At 46.9% G+C, this 27240-nt stretch overlaps 2 protein-coding genes across 3 annotated transcripts in view; both read left to right on the forward strand.

The window, feature by feature from the left end:
- LOC118655775 (Snf2 related CREBBP activator protein) overlaps window positions 1-21570 on the forward strand; it is a 38614-nt gene extending 17044 nt beyond the window's left edge. For both annotated transcript variants that reach the window (XM_036308081.1, XM_036308079.1), the window contains exons 19-34: window positions 2499-2668; window positions 3012-3277; window positions 3493-3786; window positions 4349-4513; window positions 5023-5208; window positions 5422-5688; window positions 6254-7728; window positions 11942-12204; window positions 12344-12546; window positions 14108-14277; window positions 14428-14624; window positions 14719-14833; window positions 15044-15163; window positions 18037-18231; window positions 18368-18451; window positions 18556-21570. In XM_036308081.1, the coding sequence (XP_036163974.1) occupies window positions 2499-2668; window positions 3012-3277; window positions 3493-3786; window positions 4349-4513; window positions 5023-5208; window positions 5422-5688; window positions 6254-7728; window positions 11942-12204; window positions 12344-12546; window positions 14108-14277; window positions 14428-14624; window positions 14719-14833; window positions 15044-15163; window positions 18037-18231; window positions 18368-18451; window positions 18556-21204 (6819 nt within the window). In that variant the 3' untranslated portion in view covers window positions 21205-21570. The remainder of the gene's footprint in view (window positions 1-2498; window positions 2669-3011; window positions 3278-3492; window positions 3787-4348; window positions 4514-5022; window positions 5209-5421; window positions 5689-6253; window positions 7729-11941; window positions 12205-12343; window positions 12547-14107; window positions 14278-14427; window positions 14625-14718; window positions 14834-15043; window positions 15164-18036; window positions 18232-18367; window positions 18452-18555) is intronic.
- A 110-nt stretch (window positions 21571-21680) lies between these two features.
- On the forward strand, window positions 21681-26059 carry TMEM265 (transmembrane protein 265). Its single transcript, XM_036308095.1, has 3 exons — window positions 21681-22190; window positions 23186-23356; window positions 24957-26059. Exons 2-3 carry the CDS (start codon window positions 23189-23191, stop codon window positions 25116-25118), a joined length of 330 nt encoding a protein of 109 aa, XP_036163988.1. The 5' UTR covers window positions 21681-22190; window positions 23186-23188; the 3' UTR covers window positions 25119-26059.
- Window positions 26060-27240: the final 1181 nt, after the last annotated feature.

Raw genomic sequence — 27240 nt, forward strand, 5'->3', positions numbered from 1 at the left:
GACCCTGGAATCCTGGAATCAAACTTTGACCTCCTGGTTCATAGGTTGATGCTCAACCATTGAGCCACACCGGCCAAGCCCATTTTTGTTTTTGTGGTAAAACACATAGCAAATTTTACTACTTGAGCCATTTTAAGCATATGATTCAGTGGCATTAAGTACAGTTAATTTGTACAACGCTTACCCACCATCCATCTTCAGAACTTTTCTCATCTTTCCAAATTGAAACTCTGTACATATTAAATATTAACTCTTCATTTTCCCCCTTTCCCTAGCTCTTGTTAGCCACCATTCTACTTGCAGTTTATAAATTTTAGTATTCTGAGTACTTCATATAAGTGGAATCATACAATATTTGTCCTTTTGTGAATGGCTGTTTCATTTAGCAGAATATTTTTAAGGTTCATACATGTATACCACATTTTGATTATCTATCCATCATTGGACACTTGGATTGCTTCCACCTTTTGGCTATTTTGAATAATGCTGCTATGAACATAGCTGTACAAATATCTGTCCAAGCCTCTACTTTCAATTCTCTCATTTTTAAAAATTAAATTTATTGGGGTGACATTGGTTAATAACATTATACAGGTTTTAAGTATATAATTCTAAAATACATCTTCTGTATAGTATTGCTTTGTGTGTTCACCACCAAAGTCAAGTCTTGTTCTGCCACCATATATCTGACCCCCTTTACCCTTTTCTACTTCCTTCCTAACCCTTGCCTTCTGGTAACCAACATACTGTTGTATGTGTCTATGGGTTTTTGTTTGTCTTGTTTGTTCATTTGTTGCTTTCAGTTTTATATCCCACATATGAATGAAGTCATAGTTCTTGACTTTCAATCCTCTCTTGGGTATACAGTCATGCTCTGCTTAATGAGGGGGATATGTTAAGAGAAATGTGTCTTTAGGTGATTTCATCATTGTGGTAACATCATAGAGTGCACTTTCACAAACTAATTGGTGTAATCTACTACATACCGAGGCTACATGGTGTAGCGTATTGCTCCTAGGTTATATGCCTGAACAGCGTATTAGACTGAAGACTGTAGGCAGTAGTAACACAATGGCAAGTATTTGTGTATCTAAACATAGAAAGGGGACAGTAAAAATATGGTATAAAAGTTAAAAATGATACACCTGTATAGGACACTTCCCATGAATGGAGGTTGTAGGATTGGAAATGGTTCTGAGTAAGTTGATGAGTGAATGGTGAATTAATTGTGAAGGTGTAGGACATTACTGTACACTTAGGCTACATTAAATTTATAAAACAACACAAGATTAAGTGAAGCACAAGAGAAACTGATACAATCAAGAGACGTAAACACAAGATGTATGGGGCTGCTGCTGGCCTAACAGCATACTGTTATATAGCAGACTTAAAAAAAAAAAAAAAAAAGTACATTCTAAAATAATGGTAAAAACATAGTGTGGTAATTACATAAGCTTATAATATAGTCATTTATTATAATTGTTAAATATGCACTATACAGCTCTGGCTGGTATGGCTCAGTTGGTTGAGTGTCATCCCATGTACTGACAGGTCACTGGTTCAATTCCCGGTCAGGGCACATTCCCGGGTTTAAGGCTCAATCCCCAGTGGGGGCATGCAGGAGGCAGCCAGTCTGTTTCTCTCTCATTGATATTTCTCTCTCTCTCTCTCTCTCTCTCTCTCTCTCTCTCTCTCTCTCTCTCTCTCTCTCTGTCTTCCTCCCTAAAAAAATCAATAAAAATGTATTTTAAAAACATGCACCATACATAATATGTACAATGCTTTTATATGACTGGGAGCACAGTAGGTATGTTTACACCAGTATTACCATAAACACATACTGAAAATTCCACTACAATATTAGGATGCCTAGACATCACTAGACAATAGGGATTTTTCAGCTCCATTATAATCTTACAGGACCACCCTTGTATATGCAGTCCTACATTGACTGACATGTGATACATGACCGTATATCCAGAAATGGAATTGCTGGATTATATAGAAATTTGTAATTCTATTTTTAATTTTTTGAGGAATCACCATACTGTTTTCCATAGTGACTGTCACAACCCTGTTATTTTTCTGTTTTTTAAAAGAATAATATCTAAATGGATATTAGGTAGTATCCTGTGATTTTGACTTGAATGTCCCTAATGATAGTGATGAACATCTTTTCTTGTGTTTATTTTGTATTTCCTTTGGAGAAATGTCTATTAAAGGCCTTTGCTAATTTTTAAAATGGGTTGTTTGTGTTTTTGTTACTGAGTTGTAGGAGTTCTTTATATTTTCTGGATATAACCCCTTATGAGACATGATTTACAAATATTTTGTCCCATTCTATGGGTTGCCTATTCATTCTATTGAAAGTGTCCTTTGATGGAGTTCAGTTTATCAATTCATTTTGGTTATTATCTGTGCTTTTGGTGTCGTATCTAAGAAATTATTGCCACATTGACCCCTTTGACACCATGCTTTTGTGTTCCTTCTTGTGCCAGCGGATAGACATGGGTCGTTTTGATCTTATTGGCCTGGAGGGCCGAATTTCTAGATATGAGGCCGACACATTTCTACCCCGGCACCGCCTGTCCCGCCGGGTACTACTAGAGGTGGCTACTGCTCCTGACCCCCCACCCCGGCCCAAGCCTGTCAAGATGAAGGTCAACAGGTACCAGGGCTGAGGAATTAAGGGGATGGATTCCTAGAAAAACTGACTACAGCTGGCTGGGGGGGATTGGGATGGCAAGGAGAGGGTTGTAGAGTAGGCTAGAATGTTTATATGGGACAGATGCAAAATACTGTGGCCATGTTAGGGGAGACAATAACTAGAGGGTCCTGGGAGGGGCCCTTGTGTTTGTCATTGATTCCCACCCCCCCTTCCCTGCATGGTGCTTTTGGGTCTTTATCCTTTTCCCCCTTTGCTTTTACAATCTTTGTCTTTTTGCCTTTTCTTGTTTCTTTTTTCCTTACTCCTTATTCTCCTTCCTCACCCCCTTGTTTTTTTCTCATAGGATGTTGCAGCCAGTGCCCAAGCAAGAAGGCCGGACAGTGGTGGTAGTGAACAGCCCACGGACCCTCCTGGGTCCTGTCCCAGTCCGACCCCCTCCAGGCCCGGAGCTGTCAGCTCAGCCGACCCCTTGCCCAACCCCTCCAGTGCTGCCAGCACCACTGATGGTGTCAACCTCGCCTACTGGATCCCCACTTATTCCGGCATCCCGGCCTCCAGGCCCTGTTCTGTTGCCCCCATTGCAGCCAAACAGTGGGCCTCTTCCCCCAGGTGAGTTACAAGGGAGCCAGAGTGTTGGGTTAGGGGGCACTTCAGGTAGATTGGTCAGATTGATTAGCAGTAATAAAAATAGAGTGAGAAGTTGGGTTAGAGATGGGTGTGGTCTTTGTTGGGCTGGAAGGGAGTATGTATGTGTGGAGGCTGCTGGGAGCTGGCTAAGGCTCTGGTCAGGGTATATTTGACAGATGTTTCCTTTGTGTTTACAGTGTTACCTTCCCCCCTGGGGGTCCTGAGTGGGACCTCACGGCCTCCAACACCAACCCTGTCCCTAAAGCCAGCCCCACCTGCCCCTGTTCGCCTGAGTCCTGCCCCACCCCCAGGCTCCTCCAGCCTGTTGAAGCCCCTGACAGTGCCACCAGGCTATACCTTCCCTTCTGCCACTGCCACTGCCACCACCACTTCTACCACCACAGCCACTGCTCCTACCACAGCAGTACCAGCTCCTACTCCTGCACCCCAGCGCCTCATCCTGTCTCCTGATATGCAAGCTCGCCTGCCCTGTAAGTTCCCAGGGCTCTGAGGGTGAGGGACCTGAGAAGGGAGGAAGGCTTATATGCCCCAGAGCTGGAGAAGAAAAACTCAGGAGTATGAGCGAGTATCAAATTCTAGGTAGCTAACATATATAGGGTATTTTGCCAGACATTGGTAACTTATAATCAAGAGCCCTCAGGGAGTTCATGATTTAGTTGGGGAGGTGACATGTAAGCCTTGTGGTAGAAAATCATGAGGTAAAAGGGCAGCATAGAGGAGGGGGTGGTGAGTGATAAATTAGCTCAGTATGGTGGCAGGCCTTTGCAGCGGTCGCCAGCCAGTGGTCCGTGAGATCCAAAAGGTTGGCGACCGCTGCTTTAGAGGATATAAAGGAAATTATTAAGCAAATGAGTGGAATAGGAAGGAGTAGCATGTCAAAAGTTCAGACTGTAGTTGAAGGCTGAGCTTGTTGAAACATGAGAAATTGAGGGGAAGAGTTAGAGGAACTGAGACTTGTACCTCATGAGGGTCTGCAAAATGGCATTGAGCAGAGTGATCCCTGTGTTCATTAAGCCCCTTCTTTGTTTATAGCAGGTGAAGTGGTCAGCATCGGCCAATTGGCCTCACTGGCACAACGTCCAGTGGCTAGTGCAGGGGGAAGCAAACCTCTCACCTTCCAAATCCAGGGCAACAAGCTGACTTTGACTGGTGCCCAGGTGCGCCAGCTTGCCGTGGGGCAACCCCGCCCGCTGCAAAGTAGGTAAAACCCACCCCCTGTCCTGCCTTTTTCCTCTTCTTCCTTATCCTCTTGTTTTTTTATGGCTCTTTAAAAATGTCAGCCTGTGTGTTTCTTTCCCTAGTATTTGGTGGGTGGGACCAAAGAGAATGATTAGAGGAGATTTTTTATAAAGATAAGGATGAGGTCATTTTATTTATTTATTTAAATATATTTGTATTGATTTCAGAGGGGAAGGGAGAGGGGGAGAGAGATAGAAACATCAATAATGAGAGAGACTCATTGATCAGCTGCCTCCTGCGCATCCCACACTGGGGATTGGAGTCCACAATCCAGGCATGTGCCCTGACTGGGAATCGAACTGTGACCTGGTTCATAGGTCAATGCTCAACCACTGAGCCATGCTGGCTGGGCTGGATGAGGTCATTTTAGAGATGTTATTTTCTCTCTGTTCTTTCTCCTCTAGCCCTTGCCTCTTTGCCTCCCTCCGGCTGATAGCTACTTCTCTTTCTCTCTTCCCTTAACCCAGGGAATGTGGTGCACCTGGTGTCCGCAGGGGGGCAGCACCACCTCATCAGTCAGCCTGCCCATGTGGCCCTCATCCAGGCCGTGGCCCCGACCCCTGGCCCCACCCCTGTCTCTGTGCTGCCTTCTTCGACCCCCAGCACCACCCCTGCCCCCACTGGCCTCAGCCTTCCGCTTGCTGCTAACCAGGGTGAGGCTCCTGGCCTTCCTACTTAGCTCTTGCAGGCCTTGGTCCTTCCAGGCGTGTCCTGGGCTACTGTCTGTCCAGCCTTCCCTCAGTATTGTTTTCCCTTGCTGGGTCTCCAATATCTGTCTGCTTCCCTCTCCTGCCCCTGGACTTCTTCCATCTTTTGGGTCTCTTGTTTCTTTTCTACCTTTCCCTCAATGTAGCTTCCTCTTGCAGTGCCACCAACCATGGTGAATAATACAGGCGTGGTGAAGATTGTAGTGAGACAGGCCCCTCGGGATGGACTGACTCCTGTTCCTCCGTTGGCCCCAGCACCCCGACCTCCGAGCTCTGGGATTCCAGCTGTGTTGACTCCACGGCCCACATTAACCCCTGGCCGGCTACCCACACCTACTCTGGGTGTTGCCCGGGCTCCCATACCCACATCCACTCTGGTGAGGCCCCTTCTCAAGCTGGTCCAGAGTCCTTCGCCCGAAGTCAGTGGTGAGTCAACATGGCTAAGGCCAGAAATGTTTGCCAGAATTGGCCCCAAGGGTTTCTTTCTTTTTTTAAAAAAATACATTTTTATTTATTTCAGTGAGGAAGGAGAGAGAGAAACATCAATGATGAGAGAATCATTAATCGGTTGCCTCCTGCACGCCCTCTACTGGGGATCGAGCCCACAACCCGGGCATGTGCCCTGATTGGGAATTGAACCGTGACCTCCTGGTTCGTAGGTCGACACTCAACCACTGAGACACCCCAGCCGGGTGCCTTAAGGGTTTCTAAGTCACAACAGATCCCTTCATTATCCAGCATACTGACTTGCTGTGCAGTGGACCCCAAAACTGGGCTGCCGAGCCCTTGCCTAATTCCAACATACATTTATTGGATTCTTGGAGGGAAAGGAAATGTTAAGTTGACAGATTCCTTGATTCTTTGATCTCATAGTGTGGGAGTGAAGGTTTTCTGGGAAACAGGTGAAACTTGCGAGTAAGGGAAGGGGTGGGACAGGATTAATCGGAGCAAGAAAAGAATTTTGGGCCTAACTCATCCTCTGTCTCCACAGCTTCAGCAACCGGAACTGCTCCCTTGACCATCTCTTCTTCCCTTCCTGTGCCATCCTCACTCCCTGGGCCAGCATCTTCTCCAATGCCAGTTCCCAACTCCTCTCCCCTTGCTAGTCCTGTGTCCTCTACAGTCTCCGTTCCAGTGTCATCTTCACTCCCTATCTCTGTCTCCACCACGCTTCCTGCCCCAGCCTCAGCTCCACTCACCATCCCAATCTCAGCTTCCTTACCTGTTTCGGCTTCAGGCCCAACTGTGTTGACCACTGTGACTCCAACAATGGCACCTGTTGTCTCAGCGGCTCCTGGACTTCCCTCTTTGGCACCAGCTGGGGCTTCCCCATCAGCATCAGCCTTGACTCTAGGTTTGGCCACAACGTCATCCCTGTCCCCATCTCAGGCACCTGGTCACCCTCTGTTGTTGGCTCCAGCCTCTTCACATGTTCCAGGGTTGAATTCAGCCGTGGCCCCAGCATGTTCACCTGTCCTGGTGCCAGCTTCTGCTCTGGCTAATTCTTTTCCGGCAGCACCAAATCCAGCTCCAGCTCAGGCTTCCCTTCTGGCTCCAACACCTTCTGCATCTCAGGCTCTAGCCACCTCTATGGCTCCCATGGCGGCTCCACAGACAGCAATCCTGGCTCCTCCAGCTCCTTCCCTGACTCCTCTTCCAGTCCTGGCTCCATCGCAGACTCCAGTTCCAGTTCTGGCTTCATCATCTACTCCAGGAACTCCTTTAGCCTCAGCTTCTTCACTGGTGCCAGTCCAAACTCCTGTGTTGGCTCCGACATCAACTCAAACTATGGTACCAGCCCCGATTCCATCACCTCTCCCAAGCCCGGCTTCTACACAGACACTGGCCTTAGCCCCAGCTTTAGCATCCACTCTTGGCGGCTCGTCTCCATCTCAGACACTCTCTTTGGGAACAGGGAATCCCCAGAAGCCCTTTCCAGCTCAGACATTGTCATTGACTCCAGCAGCAGCCCTAGTACCAGCTCCAGCCCAGACACTGTCTTTGGCACCAGGACCACCACTGGGTCCAAGTCAGACGCTGTCCCTGGCTCCAGCACCCTCTCTGACTCCTGCTTCTTCGATGGGCCCAACCCCAGCTCACACTTTGACTTTGGCTCCGGTATCATCATCTGCTTCACTCCTGGCCCCAGCTTCAGTGCAAACACTGACCTTGAGCCCTGCCCCAGTTCCAGTGCCCACCTTGGGCCCAGCCACAGCCCAGACTCTGGCACTGGCCCCAGCCTCAACACAGGTCCCAGCTTCCCAGGCATCCTCCCTTGTGGTTTCTGCACCTGGGGCCGCTTCCTTGCCCATCACCATGGTATCCCGGCTGCCTCTTTCCAAGGATGAGCCTGAGACACTGACATTGCGCTCTGGTCCCCCCAGCCCTCCCTCCACTGCTACCTCGTTCAGTGGTCCCAGGCCTCGACGCCAGCCCCCACCACCACCTCGTTCCCCTTTCTATCTGGTAAGTTTTACTGCCTCAAAGGAGAGGGAATGGGAAGTTGAGTTTCTTTGGAATGTTGATAGAATGGATGGAACAGAATAATGTCACTTTTATCTTGGTAAATTAAAGTCTCGTTTTGTGGACCTGATATTTCAGTGCCATTGGACAAGTCCTTTTCCCTGAGCTTGTATTTTCTGTAAAATGGGAATAATCGTGTTCTACTTAATAGGGGTAATGAGAACCTAATGTGCTTTTAAAACTATTATTCACTGATATGTTGAAGGCCTTATTGTTATCACTGGTCTCTTTCTTCTTGCTTACTCTTTTCAGTTAGTGTTGGCATTTAATTGCCTCATTTTACAGATGAAGAACTAGCCTATTAAGTGATGTTATAAATGTTACACAGCTTGTGAGAACAGAGATGTGCTGACTCCATTGCTTTCTCCTCTTCCCCACAAGAGTCAGTCCTCAGAGACATACTTTCTTCAGTTGCTGAAACCATTACCATCAGCAAATATTTGAACTTCTAAGGGAGGGATGACACCATGGAATGCAGTTCCCCAAAGATCATCATTTGACTTTGATGGCCATTTCTTTTTTTTTTTAAATATATTGATTTTTTACAGAGAAGGGAGAGGGATAGAGAGTTAGAAACATCGATGAGAGAGATCGATCAGCTGCCTCCTGCACACCCCCCAGTGGGGATGTGCCCGCAACCAAGGTACATGCCCGTGACCGGAACCGAACCTGGGACCCTTCAATCCGCAGGCCGACGCTCTATCCACTGAGCCAAACCGGTTCGGCTGATGGCCATTTCTTAAAGTTTTTTTACCTCCGTGGCAACTAAGTGGCAATGAAAAGAACTCTGGCCCTGGCCGGGTGGCTCAGTTAGTTGGAATGTCATCCCGTACACCAAAAGGTTACGGGTTTGATTCCCAGTCAGGGCACATACCTAGGTTGCGGGTTCAATCCCTGGTCAAGGCGCATATGGGAGGCAACCAATCAATGTTTTTCTCTCACATCAATGTTTCTCTCTCTATCACTTCCCTCTCCCTTCCTCTCTCTCTAAAACATCAATAAAAACATATCCTTGGTTGATGATTTAAAAAAAAATAGAACTGTTCCCTATCACTTCCTTAGCTTTCTGGTAGCCATTGTTTTTCTGTCATATAAATAGTTCCATATATGTTTGGTTAAGTTAAACTTAGAACTCAGATTCAAGTAAATAACCCAGGAACAAATTTGAAGAAAGTTCTAGTGAATCCCCCAGGCCTTATCTTTTGTTCATTCTATTACAGAGCTGCTGCTTATTCTTTGCCTCAGCCTCAGTATCCCACCCTCCCATCAGTGCCACTAACTCCTTTTGTCTTTCTGGTACTGCCAAGTTGGTCTGGCTTGTTGGAAGTAAAAGAGATCCTAGATCCTGGCCCAAGTGTGACAGCCCATGGTCTATGCTAAATTTTGGTTGCTCTGCAAGTAGATAGCAGCTTTTGACACTATTTTTTCCTTAAAACAGTTTGAAATATGTCACATACCATACAGTTAATCCAGTTAAAGTGTACACATCCAGTGGCTTTTATTATATTCACAGAGTTGTACAGCCATTACCACAGTCTTACTTTGGAACATTTTTATGGCCTTAAAGAGAAACGTTACACCTTAGCCATCATCCCCAAAACTTCTCTATCTCTCCCAGCCTTCGGCAACTACTTATTTTCTGTCTTTATAGATTTGTCTATGGAGTCACATAATATATGGCCTTTTGTGATTGGCTTCTTTCACTTGGCTTAATGTTCCTGAGGTTCATTCATGTTATAGCACACATCAGTACTTAATTTCTTTTTATTGTTAAATACTCCATTTTATGGAGATAGCACATTTTCTACATCAGTTGATAGGGACATTTGAATTATTTCACTTGTTGGCTGTTGTGAATAATGCAGCTATGAAATAAGATCTTGTGTCTTTTTTTTTTTTTTTTAAATATATTTTATTGATTTTTTACAGAGAGGAAGGGAGAGGGACAGAGAGTCAGAAACATCGATGAGAGAGAAACATCGATCAGCTGCCTCCTGCACACTCCCGACTGGGGATGTGCCCGCAACCAAGGTACATGCCCCTGACCGGAATCGAACCTGGGACCTTTCAGTCCGCAGGCCGACGCTCTATCCACTGAGCCAAACCGGTTAGGGCAGATCTTGTGTCTTTTCATGTTTTCCATTATATTGAATGTAAACCTAGGACTGGAATTGCTGGGCCTTATGGTAACTACGTTTAATTGTTTGAGGAGCTGCCGAACTGTTTTCCAGTGTAGCTGTACCATTTTACATTCCCACCAGCAGCCTGTAAGGGTGGTTCCAGGATCTCCACAACTTTGCCAACACTTGTTATTTGTCTTTTTTATTACATTCTAGTGTGTGTGAAGTAGAACCTAATGGTTTTGATACACATTTTTCTGATGGCTAATGATGTTGAGCATCTTTTAAGTGGTTGTTGACCATTTGTGTATATGTATAAAAGCCAAGCAACCTGTGGCTATGATGCACACTGCAGTGACCAACCAGCCCGATTGAGGCCCCAATCGTCCCCTCCGCTAGCCTGCCCCATTCGGCCCCCATCAGGGCAGGCCGGCTGGACCCCACTCGTGCATGAATTCATGCCTCTAGTCTTTGAAGAAATATCTCTGTGAGCCTTTGCCCTTTTTAATTGGGTTATTTTATTTGTTTTTATTATTGAGCCGTAAGAGTCCTTTATATATTTTAGATACAAGCCCCTTTTCAGTTATATGATTTGCAAATCTTTCCTCTTTTGCTACTATTTGAGAACTCACCTGGATTGATTTTTCTCAGTGTTAGGATGCTTTCTCACTTAGATCACAAGGAGCCAAGAGGTTATGCTTGATGTAGCCATCAAAAAGGGAGATTTGGCCGAACTGGTTTGGCTCAGTGGATAGAGCGTCGGCCTGCGGACTGAAGGGTCCCAGGTTCGATTCCGGTCAAGGGCATGTACCTGGGTTGTGGGCACGTCCCTACTGGGGGCATGCAGGAGGCAGCTGATCGATCTCTCTCATCGATGTTTCTGGCTCTCTGTCCCTCTCCCTTCTTCTCTGTAAAAATTCAATAAAATATATTTTAAAAAAAAAAAAAAAAGGGAGATTTGGGTCCTGGCCCGTGTGGTTCAGTTGGCTGGAGCATTGTCCCATACACCGAAAGGTTGCGGGTTCGATTCCTGGTTTGGGCCCATACACAGGTTGTGGGTTTGATCCCTGGTTGGGGTGTGTACGGGAGGCAACAGATCGGTGTTTCTCTCCTCTCCCTCACCACTTTTCTCTCTCTCTAAAATCAATGAAAACATAATCCTCGGGTGAGGATTAAAAAATCTTGGAGGCACTGCTATTTTTCAGGACCATTTTCTGGGATCCATTCTATTAACAGATTTATTGAGAGCCTACTTTGTGCCAGATACTGAGCTAGGTAGTGGGTGATTATAGGTAACAGGATCAGATATGGTCCATGATATATGGGCCTTAAATTTAGTGGGTAGAAGACATCAAAAGTATCCCCTTTCCTTTCTTACAAAGTAAAATTGCAAGTGTAGTAAGTGCTTAAAATATATACTATATATAGAGAGAGGTGGTTTTATAACCTGTGAAACTGGAAGCACAACAGATGGGGAAGGATTGGGTCAAAGTCATACAGATATCCTATCTGCCAGGCACTCCCCTTTCTCTCTCAGAGAGATGATATTAAATACCTGGTTATGTTCCCATCCCAGTTCATTCCAGTCTGGCCCTTGACAGAAATCTGCTGTGGATTTGATTAGCCTCTCTGTATCCTGGTCAGTGATTTGAGGAAGGCTTTTAATACTTGTTTTTGATATACTGCAAGAAGATAAATTAATTGAATGTTTGGAGTTAAATGTTATATAGGAGAATTTCCACAAATCATCTATTTTATAAGATTGTTGGAATGCAGATCTTAAATTTGAATATTCAGACATTCTGCTTTGGTAGCATACAAGGAAAGATCAGTTTTCTTTTGCAGAGAACTTCACTTAAAAATTGTGAAAGGAATAACGCCCTTTGATGACTTGGAAAACTAAAAGCATAATGTATTTTAAAATATTATGGTTCCCATAAATTGTTTAATTGTGGGAGGAACTGTCAGGTTTTCTGTGAAGACACTGATTACTTTTTCTGTTTTTTTTTGTTTTGTTTTGATTTTTTCATCCCCAGGACTCTCTAGAGGAAAAGCGAAAACGACAGCGGTCTGAACGCCTGGAACGGATTTTCCAACTTAGTGAGGCTCATGGGGCCCTGGCACCCGTGTATGGGACTGAAGTCCTGGATTTCTGTACCTTGCCCCAACCTGTTGCCAGCCCCATCGGCCCTTGTTCTCGCCCCAGCCACCCCACCTTTTGGACTTATACTGAGGCTGCCCGCCGGGCTGTACTGTTTCCTCAGCAACGCCTAGACCAGCTGTCTGAAATCATTGAGAGGTTGGCAGGGCTAAGTGCTCATGGGAAGAGGGTCTTGGGGCCTCTGAGTGGATGTAGTGGTTAGGGATATTGAAGGTGCTATCTCTTGGGACTCTACAGAGTTCCATCTTTTATACTGCTTGCCTTCTTCCTTTTGCAGGTTCATCTTTGTCATGCCTCCTGTGGAGGCACCTCCCCCTTCCCTGCATGCCTGCCACCCACCTCCTTGGCTGGCCCCACGTCAGGCAGCCTTCCAGGAGCAATTGGCCTGTGAGCTCTGGCCCCGGGCTCGTCCTTTGCACCGTATTGTGTGTAACATGCGCACCCAGTTCCCTGACTTGAGGCTCATCCAGTACGATTGCGGTGAGTTCATTGACCAGTGAGGGTCCCTTGACCTCTTTTCCTCTTTTCAGGGATGCTGTACATAAGGTCTTGGTAGATTTCATTAAACATTAGACAGTTTTTTTAGGTTATCTTTATGGGAAAGATAGAGAATTGTAGACGTATGATGGATTCTTGGCATTCATGAATTTGACTTTGATGAAAGTTGAAAATATGTGTGAACTCATTTATTTGTTCAGTGATTATTTTGTGAATATCTGTTTTGCTAATCATTTGGGATTCAATGGCGAACAAGATAGCACAGCATGGAGTTTTCAGATTTATGCTGTACAAGACTGCACAGTAAATAGTAAATTTTGTTTTGTGAAAAGACAAGAATCCTTATCTTTTGGTTAGAATCTTATTAATTAGAATGCATTAGGCTGCAAGTAACAGAAAACCAAAAGTGAACATTTATTGTTGACTTAATGAGCAATTAGAATAATGGTGTGTTGTTGGTTCAGCAGATTAGTGGTGTCTTCATGTATCTAGGACCTTCTTGTCTTTCTACCTTGCTTTCTACCATCCTTAATATTTATCTTTTTATTCTCATGCTTATTTCTTCATGGTCAGAAGATGGCTGCCGTAACTCCAGGGAGCACACCAAATGCTCTGAGTAGGAAGCCAGGGGTTGAGACAAAAGACTCCTAGCAAATCTTTTTTGGGAAAGAAAGCCCTCCCAGTTGACTTTGCTTCATAATTCATTGGCTCAAATTGGGCCTTATGCCCATCCCTAGAGCAATCACTGTCAAAAGAAAGTGGCAAAAAGGAACTCTGGCTTATTTAGGATCACTTATGATTTGTCTTCTCTGGGTTGGGTTGAGGCTTGCCTTGCCAGGTGTCCACAGTATTATTCAGGTTCTGTTAACCAAGAATGGCTTTCTGTCACAATCCTGCACAGATATTTCTATAGTAACATGTTTTTGGAGATTTCCTAAATGTCTTATAAGAAAGTCAGCAGAACTTGTATTACTATACGCAAATATATTTTAGTAAAAAAACAAAAAACGTTTGAAATCATTCAGAGGAGATGAATTCAAAGTCTTTGTTAAAGTGTTTCAGACTGACTTACTAGAAATGTTTCAGAAGTTAATTCTGTGTTTGATGGGAGGTTGAACTAAGATAACCTAAGATCTTGCCTCTATGGTTCTGATCTTGGTGACCTTCAATCCCTGTCTGTAAACCATGAATCGGGATTTGTTGATATTTATTCTGTGAATCTGTCCTGTGACTCAGCTGGTATAACTCATTGTAGTACTTAAAAATTTCTTGCTCAAACTACTGTAGATTCCTTCCCCCCCCTGAGGGTGTATATTACCTTACCCCTAGTAAGACTATAGAAGTTAAATCCAAGACAGAAGCAGATTGAAGAGGAGAACCCTTAGGGAAAGAAAATAGGTTAATTCAGATTTTTTGGTATCCTGTGCTAATTGAAATCCTGGCCTAAAATTTTGGTTACCATTCAACTACAGCCTTTCAGTGTTAAGTGTTCTCCTCATTCCAGTTTATAGCTAGCTCCCTGCACCCCTTCATATCTCTTCAGGAAAGTTGCAAACGTTAGCAGTGCTGTTGCGACAGCTCAAGGTGGGGGGCCACCGAGTACTCATATTCACCCAGATGACCCGGATGCTGGATGTATTGGAGCAGTTTCTAACCTACCACGGCCACCTCTACTTGCGTCTGGATGGGTCTACTAGAGTTGAACAGAGACAGGTAATCCAGGCATTGCAGCCCTTAGAGACTCACCTCAGCGTCTCTCTCCTTTTTCCAGGCCTTGGGGGTCCAAGAAGGGGCCCCACTAAGCCTTAGGTCTATTTTTGGGGATTTCTCCCAATGTTATCTTTTTTTTCCCTTTCCCTCTAGGCCTTGATGGAACGATTCAATGCAGACAAACGTATATTCTGCTTCATCCTTTCAACTCGGAGTGGGGGTGTGGGCGTGAACCTGACGGGAGCAGACACTGTTGTTTTTTATGACAGCGACTGGAATCCCACCATGGATGCTCAGGCCCAGGATCGCTGTCACCGAATTGGCCAGACCCGAGATGTTCATATCTATAGGTATTGCCTAGTCTCCCCTACCTTGCTTCCCCTTTGCTGGAAGGATTTTATTGATGTATTTGGCTGTTTACCCATGGCTTTCATCAACCCCTAGGCTTATCAGTGAACGGACAGTGGAGGAGAACATCCTAAAAAAGGCAAATCAGAAGAGAATGTTGGGAGACATGGCCATTGAGGGAGGCAACTTTACCACAGCATATTTTAAACAGGTACTGCTATCTTCCAGTCTATGGAAGGTAGAACTGCTTTGCCTGTAAGAGTTATTCTTGCTTATGAAAGAGGATGCTTTGACCTCTACAGACCTGCTTCTTCAACCCGTGGCACCTGATACTTCTAAGAACCATCATCAGATTCATAGTCGTAGGCCTGGGAACAACATTCCATTGACTCTGACATTTTTTCTTCTGTTCTTTCCAAAGCAGACCATCCGAGAGCTGTTTGATATGCCCTTGGAGGAGTCATCTGGCTCCTCTGTACCCTCTGCCTCTGAAGAGGAGGAAGAAACTGTGGCCAGCAAGCAGACCCACATCCTGGAGCAGGTGAAAAAAGTGGTGGTCCCTAGAGGAGAGCTAGCTCATGGTTATAGTGTGTGTTGTCTTTGGATCTGTTAAGTTTGTCCAGGGGGAAAGAACTATTTCTGCTGCTTCTGAAATTACAGTTGCCTTTGATAGTTGTGAATAGATTGTTTATTGGTTCACATGGTTTCATAGAAAAAAGACAGGATTTAGTTTTTATTTCTAACTTTTCTAAGTTTAAAAAAAGCAGCAGTGCTTTTCTTAAAACAAAACAATATACGTATTTATTTAAAAATCTTTTTATTGATTTTAGAGAGGGAGGGGGGAGAGAGAAAGAGAGAAACATCGATGTGAGAGAGAAGCATTGATAGGATCAGCTGCCTCCTGCATGCACCCCAATCCAGGATCAAGCCCACAATCTGGACATATGCCTGGACTAGGACTGAACCAGTGACCCTTCAGTGTGTGGAATGATCACCAACTGAGCCCACTGGCCAGTGCCAGCAGTGCTTTTTAGTAATAGTATTTGTTAAGCTAAGTCTGTTTAGTCTTCTGAGCCTCACTTTCCATTTTTCTAAAATGCTAATGACAAGGAAGTAACTGAGGTTAAATGACATTGTGGATTAAGAAGTGCTTTGTTGCCCGGCTGGTGTGGCTGTGGTTGAGTGTCGACCTATGAACCAGGAGGTCACAGTTCAATTCCCAGTCAGGGCACATGCCCAGATTGTACGCTTGATCCCCAGTAGGGTGTGTGCAGGAGGCAGCCGAGCAATGAATCTCTGCATCATTGATGTTTCTATCTTTCTCTCCCTCTCCCTTCCTCTCTGAAATCGATAAAAATATATTTCTTTTTAAAAAAGAAGTGTTTTGTACATGGGTAGAACACATTTTCCAAACATTGATGTATAATAGAATCACTTGGAAAGCTTTTAAAAGGATTGATTCCTGGACCTCATCTGAAAATCTAAATCATTTTAGGAGGTGAGGTCTGATCATATGTATTTTTTCAGAGCTCTTCAGAAGTAAACAAATGTTTAGGAACTACAGATGTAGAGTGTCATGGAAATGTTTTTCTCTACCTAGTGCCTTCTCATGGTTGACCATACTCTAGGCTACTTCCTTCAGTGACTTGGTTATAAGCTCCCATCATATCTCAAGGGAAAGATTAGATGTGGTTAGTCTATTGCCATGAGACATCTCAGTACAAAAATAGAATTTTATTTTTAAAACTTTCTGCCTTTAAAAAAATTTTTTTATTGTTGAAAGTATTACATATGTCCCCCTCCCCCCACATTGACCTCCTGTAGCCCACTCCCCTCCCCACCCCAGGCTTTTACCATCCTACAGTCTGTGTCCATGGGTTATTCATATCTATATATGTAAAAGCCTAAGCAACCTTTGCGACCTGAATGACCAGTCGCTATGACATGCACTGACCACCGGGGGGCAGACGCTCAACACAGGAGCTGCCCCCCAGTAGTCAGTGTGCTCCCATAGCCAACCTCCTGCTGCCCCTCTCCCCCTTTCCCAACCTGGCCTTGATGGGCCCCAATCAGGGGCGGGGCCAGCCAGCCAACTTCCCACAGCCTCTCCCCCTGACTGGCCTCAATCCCTGGCCAGGCTGAGCGATCCCACCCGTGCATGAATTCATGCACTGGGCCTCTAATCCTAGCTAATAGACAGAATATGCAAATTAACTGTCACACCTTCACAAATATGGTGGTGCCCAGTCCCCTCAACCCCACTGGAGTCCCCTAGTCCTTTCAGCCCATCCGGGGGGCGGCAGGCACACGGTGCAGCTGGACCTGCCCTCAGCTCTCCAGCCGCCCAGAGCCTGCCCAAGGCGCAGGCAAGCCTCGGATGGTGGCTGCCCAGGGCCGCCGAGGCTCAGGTAACCAGGGCCGGCCGCGCTGCCGGCAGTGGCAGCAGCAGAGGTGTGATTGGGGCATCACCTTCCCCTGATGGCCGGGTTGCCTCCCGCCCCTGAGGACTCCTGGACTGTGAAAGGGGGCAGGCCAGGTTGAGGAACATCCCCCCTCCAGTGCATGAATTTTCATGCACCAGGCCTCTAGTATGCATATAAGTTCTTTGGTTGATCTCTTCCCACCCACCCACCCTCCCTGCCATTCCATCCTATGTGTACAGCTGCATTGCTTTGGTAACTTTGAGGGCCCAGATGAGAGTTGAGTTCTGTTATTTATATATATAAAAGCCCAGCGACCGGAATGGCAGAATGACCAGAATGACCGATGGCTATGACATGCACTGTTGCAGGCCAACCAGCCTGATCCGGGCCCTGATTGGCCTCCACCCCAGTCGCGGGCGGGGCTGGCCAGCCATCCACCCGCAGCCCCTCCCCCCGGCCAGCCCGTTCCAATGGACCCCCATTGGGGCAGGCCAGCCGGACCCCACCCATGCACGATTTTGTGCACCAGCCTCTAGTAATGTTATAAACCTGGTTTGGTATAAATGTTTTTTTTGTTGTTACTGTTTTAAATCTGGGCTGTGACCAAGACAACATTTAATTTATTCCAGAATCTACCATGTAGCGTGAAGAACCAATTTAGTCCAGTCCTTATAATAATGATATCACTTTTATAGCACTTAATAAATTATAAACATATTGTATGTTTAAATACAGTAAATGCCTCAGGTTAAGCAGGCAAAGTGGTGTGATGTCATTTTACAGATGAGAAAACTGCTCCTTAGAAATTTAACTGGCTTATCTATGAAAAAAGGCAAGGACAGAACCATGACTGGGACCCAGGGTTTTGGAGCCCAATGCTTTTTTATTTCCTCATTTTGTTGTAAACTTGGCCTCAAATTTTTGCCAGAATCAAATCACAGGATGCAAAGTTTGTTAATTCTCATGGATTTTCTTTCACATGCCCTTGCAGGCATTATGTCGGGCAGAAGATGAAGAGGATATTCGTGCGGCCACCCAAGCCAAGGCTGAACAGGTTGCTGAGCTTGCAGAATTCAATGAGAATGATGGGTTTCCTGCTGGTGAGGGAGAGGAGGCTGGTCGGCCTGGGGCTGAGGATGAGGAAATGTCCCGAGCTGAGCAGGAAATTGCTGCCCTTGTCGAACAGGTCAGTGTTGGACCCACTAGTTCTCAACTCCTTCCTCTGGACTCTGTAACCCTCCTATCTTCCCTGGTAAAAATGGCTGATAGGTGGGCCCTGGGCACCTAGTCCCTCTGTTCATCACCACTCTTCCTCCCAACAGCTGACCCCTATTGAGCGCTATGCTATGAAATTCCTGGAAGCCTCACTGGAGGAGGTGAGCCGAGAGGAGCTCAAGCAGGCAGAAGTGAGTAGTTCTAGGGGGAGGGATTGGAAGTGGGAGGCTACTGTTTTCTACCCATTACCACCTTGAGTGCCTCTCCCTGACCACCCTGTGGGGTCTGTTGGTAGGAACAAGTGGAAGCTGCCCGCAAGGACCTGGACCAAGCCAAGGAGGAGGTGTTCCGCCTACCCCAAGAGGAGGAGGAGGGACCAGGGGCTGGGGATGAGGTTTCCTGTGGGACTGGTGGAGGCAGCCACCGGCGCAGTAAGAAGGTCAAGGCCCCTGAAAGGCCAGGGACTCGAGTCAGTGAGCGTCTTCGTGGAGCCCGGGCTGAGACTCAAGGGGCAAACCACACTCCTGTCGTATCCACTCATACCCGCAGTACTTCCACGCCTCCCCGCTGTAGCCCTGCCAGGGAGCGAGTTCCCAGGCCAGCGCCTAAGCCTCGACCCGCTCCAACTTCGGCTGCTGCAGATCCCATACCGATCCCTGCCCCAATCCCCATTTCAGCTCCAAATCCATTAACCATGCTTCCTGTCCATATCTTGCCTTCTCCCCCACTTCCTCCGCAGATTCCCCCCTCTTGTTCTGCCTGCACACCTCCTTCTGCCTATACCCCTCCACCAGCTCATACCCCACCTCCAGCTCAAACCTCTGTCTTAACTCCTACCTCCCCTCTCTTGCTTGGTCTACCCTCTGTGCCCATCTTCCCCCCAGTCACCAACCTCACCTTGGGCTTGGGGCCTGAGGCAGAGCTGTGTACACAAACATTGGCATCTAGTGAGTCCCTGGAGCTGGCTGATATGACCAGCTCTGAGACTTCCCCGCTTACTCATATGCCCGCTAAGGATCTGTTGCCAGTTGCTGTTGAGATCCTGCCTATGTCAGAAAAGACCGTTTCTCCCACCTCTTCTGCACCTAGCCCAATCCTGGAGACTGGCAGTTTTCCCAATGGTCAAGAGCAGGAGGTACCAGAGCCTGCTGAGGGGACCATCCTCACAGTGCTGCCTGATGGTGAGGAGGCGCCCACGTGTCCGAGTGAGAACAGTGATCTGGCGCTCCCACCTTCAGCAGTATCTGATGAGCTACTTCAGTTGCCATTGGAGGCTGACAAGAACTCAGAAGAGCTAGTGGAAGCCCAGACCCCAACATCCAGCCCACAGAAGCTGCAGGAACTTGGTTCAGCTGAGGTTACAGCTCCATCAACCTCATCTTCAGCCACCTCCTCACCTGAGGGTTCTTCACCTGCCCGGCCCCCTCGACGTCGCACCAGTGCTGATGTAGAAATTAGGGGTCAGGGGGCTGGTCGGCCGGGGCAGCCTCCAGGCCCCAAAGTGCTTCGCAAGTTGCCAGGACGGCTAGTGACTGTGGTAGAGGAAAAGGAACTGGTGAGGCGACGGCGACAGCAGCGGGGAACTGCCAGCATCCTAGTGCCTGGGGTCTCTGAGACTGGTGCCAGCCCAGGAAGCCCATCTACCCACAACATGTTGGGGCCAGAATCCTCACCTCCCACCAGTGGGCCCTGTGAAGCTGCTCCCCCATCCATACTGCCCACCCCAACCCAGCAGCCCTTCATAGCTCGCCGTCACATTGAGCTGGGGGTGACTGGAGAGGTCAGCCCAGAGAATGGAGAAGGGGCACTGCTTGCCATCACCTCTCCTGCTATGAAACGTCGGAGGGGGAGGCCTCCCAAGAAGAACAGGTCTCCTGCAGATGCTGGACGAGGGGTGGATGAGGCACCTTCATCCACCTCTAAGGGAAAAACCAATGGGGCTGACCAGATCCCTGGGGCTGACCCCCTTATTGTTGCAGAGCCTGTTTTGGGACCCCAGCTTATTCCTGGGCCCCAGCCTCTTGGACCCCAGCCAACTCATAAACCCGAGCCCATCATCCTATCACCTGTGGAGAAAAGAAGGCGCGGGCGGCCCCCTAAGGCACGTGATTTACCCATTCCTGGGACCACTTCCTCTCCAGGGGATGGCAGCTTAGAGAGCCGGACACAGCCACTCCCGATGCCACCACTCCCACCACTCCTATCCTGTCCCATTGCTACTGTCGCCAACACTGTCACCACTCTCACCATTTCAACATCCCCACCCAAGCGCAAGCGAGGCCGACCTCCCAAGAATCCACCATCGCCGCGGCCCAGCCAGCTCCCTGTCTTGGACCGTGACCCGTCTTCTGCCCTTGAGAGCTGTGGATTGGGGCGGCGGCAACCCCAGGGCCAGGGGGAGAGTGAGGGCAGTTCTTCTGATGAGGATGGAAGCCGCCGCCTCACCCGCCTGGCCCGCTTGCGCCTTGAAGCAGAGGGGATGCGGGGACGAAAAAGTGAAGGGTCCATGGTGGTGGCTGTAATTCAGGATGACCTGGATCTAGCAGATGGTGGACCAGGCGGGTTAGAATTGACACCTCCCATAGTCTCAGCTCCAAAACTGCGCTCCACCCGGCTACGTCCAGGTTCTCTAGTTCCCCCACTAGAGACTGAGAAGGTGCCTCGCAAACGGGCCGGTGTCCCAGTTGGCAGAGGTCCTGGGCAGGCAAAGCGGAGCTGCCTGCAGTCCCCAAGTCCCGTGGGGCCTGAGGGTTCAGTAGAAGAGTCTGAGGCTGAAGCCTCAGGTGAAGAAGAGGAAGGGGATGGGACCCCACGCCGCAGGTCTGGCTCCCACCGCCTTGGTGGGACAACCAACCAAGGGGACCAGCGCATCCTGCGCAGCAGTGCCCCGCCCCACCCAGCTGGCCCCACTGTCAGTCACAGAGGCCGAAAGGCCAAGACGTGAGTGGGCTGCCCCTCCACCTAGGCTTTCCACCATGGCCCCTCTCCCTCCACAACCAGGCCTGACTCTGTTAACCACTACTTGAAGTCTTGAGGGGGAAAGCCTCCAGGGAGACACAGGGGCCTTCTCCCTTCTTTCCACCAAAGTAGGGGGTAGGAAACTGGTTGTCATGGAAATGGGGCGCGTCACATATTCCCTTCCCTTCCACCCCACATGGCTGGGCAGTGTTAAGGGTGGCAAGATAGTCTCTGTCCCCACCCCCTTGTACTTGATTCCCCAGCAGTCTTTCACAGCTCTCCACCCTTAAGGAAAGGGGGAGGGACTTCTCTACAATAAGGTTTTTTTTCTTTCTTTTTTTTTTTTTTTTTTAAAGAAGAAAAAATAATAAACTTAGTTTCTGTATGAGCATCCGCGTAAGGAGGCTTCTGATTTTCTGGTCTGGTGGAGGGTTGGGTGGGAACTTGGGCATCTTTTTTATTTCCCTTCCTCCTGCCAAGATCCTAGTACCTCATCTCTAACCCAGAATTACATATCTTGGTGGTAGAAATGTCCACCCAAGAAGAGGGAAGATTTGGCGAATCTGATCTGGTAGGGCACCTTTCTCTAAAGTTTTAGTTTTCAGTCACTCAGACGCTCACTTTTCCTCCTCCCGTCTGTTCTCTCAGTTCCTGACTTTCCCTCGAGCCCTCTGATGCCTTAGCCTTTTTCCTGCTTTTATCTTCCTTGCTCAGGTGCTTTCCCAGAAGGCAGGCATCACTCCCTTGGGTTGCTCCCGTCATTTTTCCTCCCTTGCTTTCCTCCATCTAGCCAAACTGGTTTGAGTCAGCTACACCCCCATATGAGCTCCTGGGGCTCTTCAGGTGGTGACTGGCCACCCAACCCCACCCCTGGGCTTGGCTTGAAGCCCTGAGTCAGCTCCATCTCTACCCAAGCCAAATCAAACCTGAGGCAGAAGCCGAAACTCTCAGTACCTCAAGGCCTATAGCCAGGTAAGAGCCCCTGTTCATTTTACATTTTCTCTGATCTCAACTCCCTGGCCCCTCTCCTTGTGTTCTCCCCTCATGTCTGTATCTGTTTATTCCATCTGAGTTCTTTTCTCAAACCCACTTCTGCAGCTTCGTGGCACATATTCTTTGCTTTCTGCTTATCTTGACTCTTTTCACCCTTTTTATCCTGGGTTGTGTTCAGAGAACTGCAAATGGTTTCATTTTATCTAGGATATAGGGGAATGGTTGGAGATGGTGGTTTGGTATCAAAGCTCAGAGGACCTGAGAAATAGGGAGATGAAAAATGATTAAGTAGGGCATCATTATGCAGGTTTCTGTGTGGGTTATGAGGTCATTCAAACTCAGTGTTAATCTGATTGTGTTGTGTGGCCTGAGTTGAAATGGAGAGGAGATGGCAGGGAGTCAGCATAGCAAAGGAGGCCCTACTGGGGGATTTAAGGTCTTTCCTGGTTTTCCGTTTCCTCAACTATAAAGAGCTTAGATGGGTACTTTTTCCCTCCTTGCTTCCATCTCCAGAATTATTATCACATGAAATGGCAGTTTTGCTTGAAATAGGGAACGGCCTAGCATGTCAGTCTCTGAGGAACTTCAGGGAATTGTAGTGCCCTTTGAAATACAGTTTAAAAATCAGACTTTGATAGTCTCTAATTCCTAGCAGCTGTTGAGATTCTATTTCCTGCTTCTCGATGTGCACCTGTCATTCTGCTTCTCCCCACTTGTCAAAACAGTAATACAGATAATGCTATGTTCACACTAGCATGTCTTTAAAGACTTGAAATCTTAGGCTGAGAAAGGATTCCAGCCACACATTTCCTCTCTTGGTCTATGAGTCATTAGAGGAATTCCCTAGTAAGGCGGCATTCTTGAAGAGTTGGGTTAGGCCACAAGGACATGATTAGAGAGGGGTGGAGTTTGAGAAAGCCAGGCCAAGGGCTCAGTTTTGGGGCTTAAAAGTACCTCGACTGTATCGCCCACAGGTGATGGAGGACGAGGAGAATGCAGTGGAGATCTTGGTGAGCAACATGGAAGCTGCTCATTCTCCATCCCCCATTCGCTGCTGCTGGCTCCGCCTCCGCTACTTGGCAGCTACTAGCATTATCTGTGGCTGCTCTTGCCTGGGAGTCATGGCCCTTGTGTTTGCCATCAAGGTGAGGAATGCAGTTCCTATGGGAGCAGGAGGGTGGGTGTAGTAAGGCAGTGGCTTCATATCTGATCTGTCTACATTGATCAAACGGTTACTAAGTAAGTGCCTGTCAGAGCTTGGTATTGGACCTTGTGCCAGAAGTAAGAAGAAGACATGGTTCCTGCCATCAAAGGTCCCACAGTCTAATGAAAGAGATGGCTGTGAAAACGGATAATTATTAATGGGATGTAGCTCGTCAGTACTGTCGTAGAGGAAGCACAAAGTGTTTTGGGAGCTGGGGGAGGATACATAGGGTGGGGCAAACGTAGGTTGACAGTTGTAAGGACCTAAAACAGTTTATTCTTGTATTATTCATTGTATTATTTTCCATACAAACAACTGTAAACCTACTTTTGCTCCACCCTTTATGTGTGTAATTAGAGTAGAGTAGGTGGCAGGAAAATAACCTTCAAGGATGAGTGAATTAGGGTGAAAGGCATTCCAGGTAAAGGAAGCAGTGTGTACGAAGGCCTGGACTATTAGTTCAGCCTAAATGAACCAGTAAGAAATAGTGAGAGATGAAGCCAGAGGGCCCAGATTCCCAAGGGCCTCCAGTGTTATGCTTAGGAGTTTTGACTTTATCTTAAAAGTACTGGGGAACCATTCAAAGGTGTTTGCAGAGGAGGGTGACATGGTCAGATTTGTGTTTCAGTAAGATTCACTCTCAAGTCCTACATGGAGAATGAATTAGAAAACTGGAGGCAGCTGAGCAGTATGAGAGCAGTCTGCAGGAGCCAGGAGAAGCTATGAGGGTTTTGAGAGGGTTCCACCATTTCAAAATATCTGTCACACAGGCTAACTTAAACACCAGTCTTGAATTTTCTCCACCCTAGTTGTATTTTAACCATCAGAAACTGTACTCCTGTCATAAAAAATTCTGGGTTTTATTAAGGTACAATCATAAAAAGATCCTTAAAAGATGAGGCCCATTGACTAATGAGAATGGGGTGTTATATGACTGGACATGAATGAAAAATACAAAAATACTCCAAGATAGCTCACTTTCTTTTTTTCTTTTTTTTAAGTATTTGTGTGTTTTTTAAATTTTTATTGATTTCAGAGAGGAAGGAAGATGGAAAGATAGAAACATCAGTGATGAGAGAGAATCATCAATTGGTTGCCTCCTGCACACTCCCCACTGAGGATCGAGCCCGCAACCCAGGCATGTGCCCTTGACTGGAATCGAACTGAGGACCCTTCAGTGCGCAGGCTGACACTCTATCCACTGAGCCAAACCAGTTAGGGCTAGCTCACTATTTTCTTGCCAAGAATTCCAAATTTGGAATGAATCTGGGATAAGTAAAAAAGGATAGGGGAAAAAAGGATTGAAAAGTATTTTACCATATATGATCTTGTGCGTTAACAATGGCCACTCTGAAAAGGAGGCAGAGCAGAATGGATAACTTATTTTGCAGATGAGGCATGAGAAATAGAAACTAGAAAGGAAGGTAGAGGATTTGGATGTGAGGTTTTGAGCCATGACAGGGATGGAGGATTGTAATGGGTCAATGGGCACTTTGGGACAGAAGCAGGGGGAGAACCTAACCAAAAACCTGCCCCCACAGGCAGAAGAGCGGCATAAGGCAGGCCACTCCGAGGAAGCAGTGCACTGGGGGGCCCGGGCCCGGAGGTTCATCCTGGCCAGCTTTGCTATCTGGCTTGCTGTCCTCGTTCTGGGCCCCCTGCTTCTGTGGCTGCTCTCTTACATCATCGCCCAAGCTGAGTGAGTGAGGGTGGCCTCTTCTGAGAGTCAGCCGGAACCTCCTGGATCCTGCAAGGCGGCATTACTAGGGTCCAGTGCCAGCAGTGGTCCTCCCTGGCTGGAGGATGGTGCCTCTCTCAAAGGGCTTTGGAAAAGCTCTTCTAGCCCTTTATAAAAGGAAACGGCAACTGAGACTGATGAGGGGAGGTCAGCCTGCTCTGTTCTTTCAGTGTTCATCATTCCCTGCCCCCCCCCACCCTCCCCAGCCTACCCCATTCTAGGGGCCTCTACCCAGAGGTGGGGTTGAAGACCAGGCCTGATTTTATTAGAATTTGTTTTATAATAAAAGCCTTTTTTAGTGGTGAAATGCTGTTCCTGTCTACTTGTTCTTCCTCTGCTTTCCCAGACCTTGGTAAGAGCCAGAGAGGGCATCTGACTGAGGCAGAAGTTTGCGTCTCCCTGTGCCTAGTTGCTCCATGAGAGTGAAGGGTTTCTTTTTCTTTTTCTGGAAGCTCTTGGAAAGACCCCAGCTTCTTCCTTATACCTGAAGAGAGGCCCAGAGGCCAGAGAGCAAGAGTAGCAGCATCAGCTACTATTCATTGAATGTTTGATATGTTCCAAGCTGTGTTCTGGACACTTTATATTTCTTAACTTCTTCAGTTCTCATAATCACTCAATACCTAGTACCATTGTTCTCACTTTATAGTTGAGGAAACAGGCACAGATTATAATGGCATACAGCTAGTAAATGGCAGAGCTGGGACTGAACTCAGACATTTTGGTTACAGATTTGAGAGAGGAGTGAAAGGATTGAATACAGCAGCCATCCCTTACATAGAGAGATTTCTATGACTATATTGAATTTGCATAGCCTTTATCTTGGGCTTATTGATACTTATTTTGTATTTTTATTGATTTCAGAGAAGAAGGGAGAGGGAGAGAGAAACATCAATAATGAGAGAGAATCATTGATTTGCTGCCTCCTGCACACCCCCTACTGGGGATCAAGCCCACAACCTGGGCATGTGCCCTTGACTGGAATTGAACCCGGGACCTTTCAGTCCAGAGGCCGACGCTCTATCCACTGAGCCAAACCGGCTAAGGCTCAGGCTGACACTTATCCACTGAGCCAAACTGGCTAGGGCTGATAACATTTTAAACATTTTTAATATGAGATATATCACACATACAGGAAAATATCCAAAACAAACATAAAGCTTAATAAGTTAACAAAGCAAACATCTGAAAAACTACCACTCAGTCAAGAAATGAACATTGCCAACACTTCAGAGCCTGCTTTACATCCCTTATAATCACTCCTGCTTCCTTTCTTCCCACAGGTAACTATCATTCTGACTTCAAACAATGTAGTTTTCGTTTTGCCTGCATTTGAACATTATATAAATGGATTCATGTGTATTTTTTATCCTCACCCAAGAATATGTTTATTGATTTTAGGGAGAGAGAGAGAGAGAGAGAGAGAGAGAGAGAGAGAGAGAGAGAGAGAGAAAGAGAGAGAGAGACAGAGAGACAGAGACATCAGTGAGAAACATTGACAGTTGTCTCCCGCACGTGCCCCAAACAGATCATACCTGCAACCTAGGTGTGTGCCCTAGCTGGGATCAAACCTGTGACCTTTCGTTGCACAAGACGATACTCCAACCAAAGGAGCCACCTGGCCAGGGCTCATGGATTCTTTTTATGCCTGGCTTCTTGTTGTTTATGAGATTTATCGATCTTTGGTATAGCTATAGTTTTCATTACTGTATAGTATTCCATTGCATGAATATATTACATTTTATATTGGTAGATTTTGGGGATGTTTTCAGTTTTGGGATATTACGAATCATTCTGCTGTGGATATTTTTTATTTTATTTTTTATTGATTTCCGAGAGGAAGGGAAAGTGGGGGAGAGAGAGAAATATCAGTGATGAGAAAGAATCATTGATTGACTGCCTCCTGCACACCCCACACTGGGGATCAAACCTGCAACCCAGGCATATGAACTTGATGGGAATTGAACCTGGGACCCTTCAGTCTACAGGCCAACGCTCTAGCCAAACCAGCTAGGACTGCTGTGGATATTCTTGTACATGTCTCTTGGAGTACATATGTCTTGTGAGTGGAATTTTGGGGTTATTTTACC

This window comes from Myotis myotis, unplaced genomic scaffold (genome assembly GCF_014108235.1).
Source record: "Myotis myotis isolate mMyoMyo1 unplaced genomic scaffold, mMyoMyo1.p scaffold_m19_p_5, whole genome shotgun sequence".
NCBI classification, from domain to species: domain Eukaryota; kingdom Metazoa; phylum Chordata; class Mammalia; order Chiroptera; family Vespertilionidae; genus Myotis; species Myotis myotis.

Coding starts and splice junctions, on each gene's coding strand:
- TMEM265 (XM_036308095.1), top strand. CDS start 23,189: ATGGAGGACGAGGAGAATGCAGTGGAGATCTTGGTGAGCAACATGGAA. Junction 23,357..24,956: donor CCCTTGTGTTTGCCATCAAG/GTGAGGAATGCA, acceptor CTGCCCCCACAG/GCAGAAGAGCGGCATAAGGC.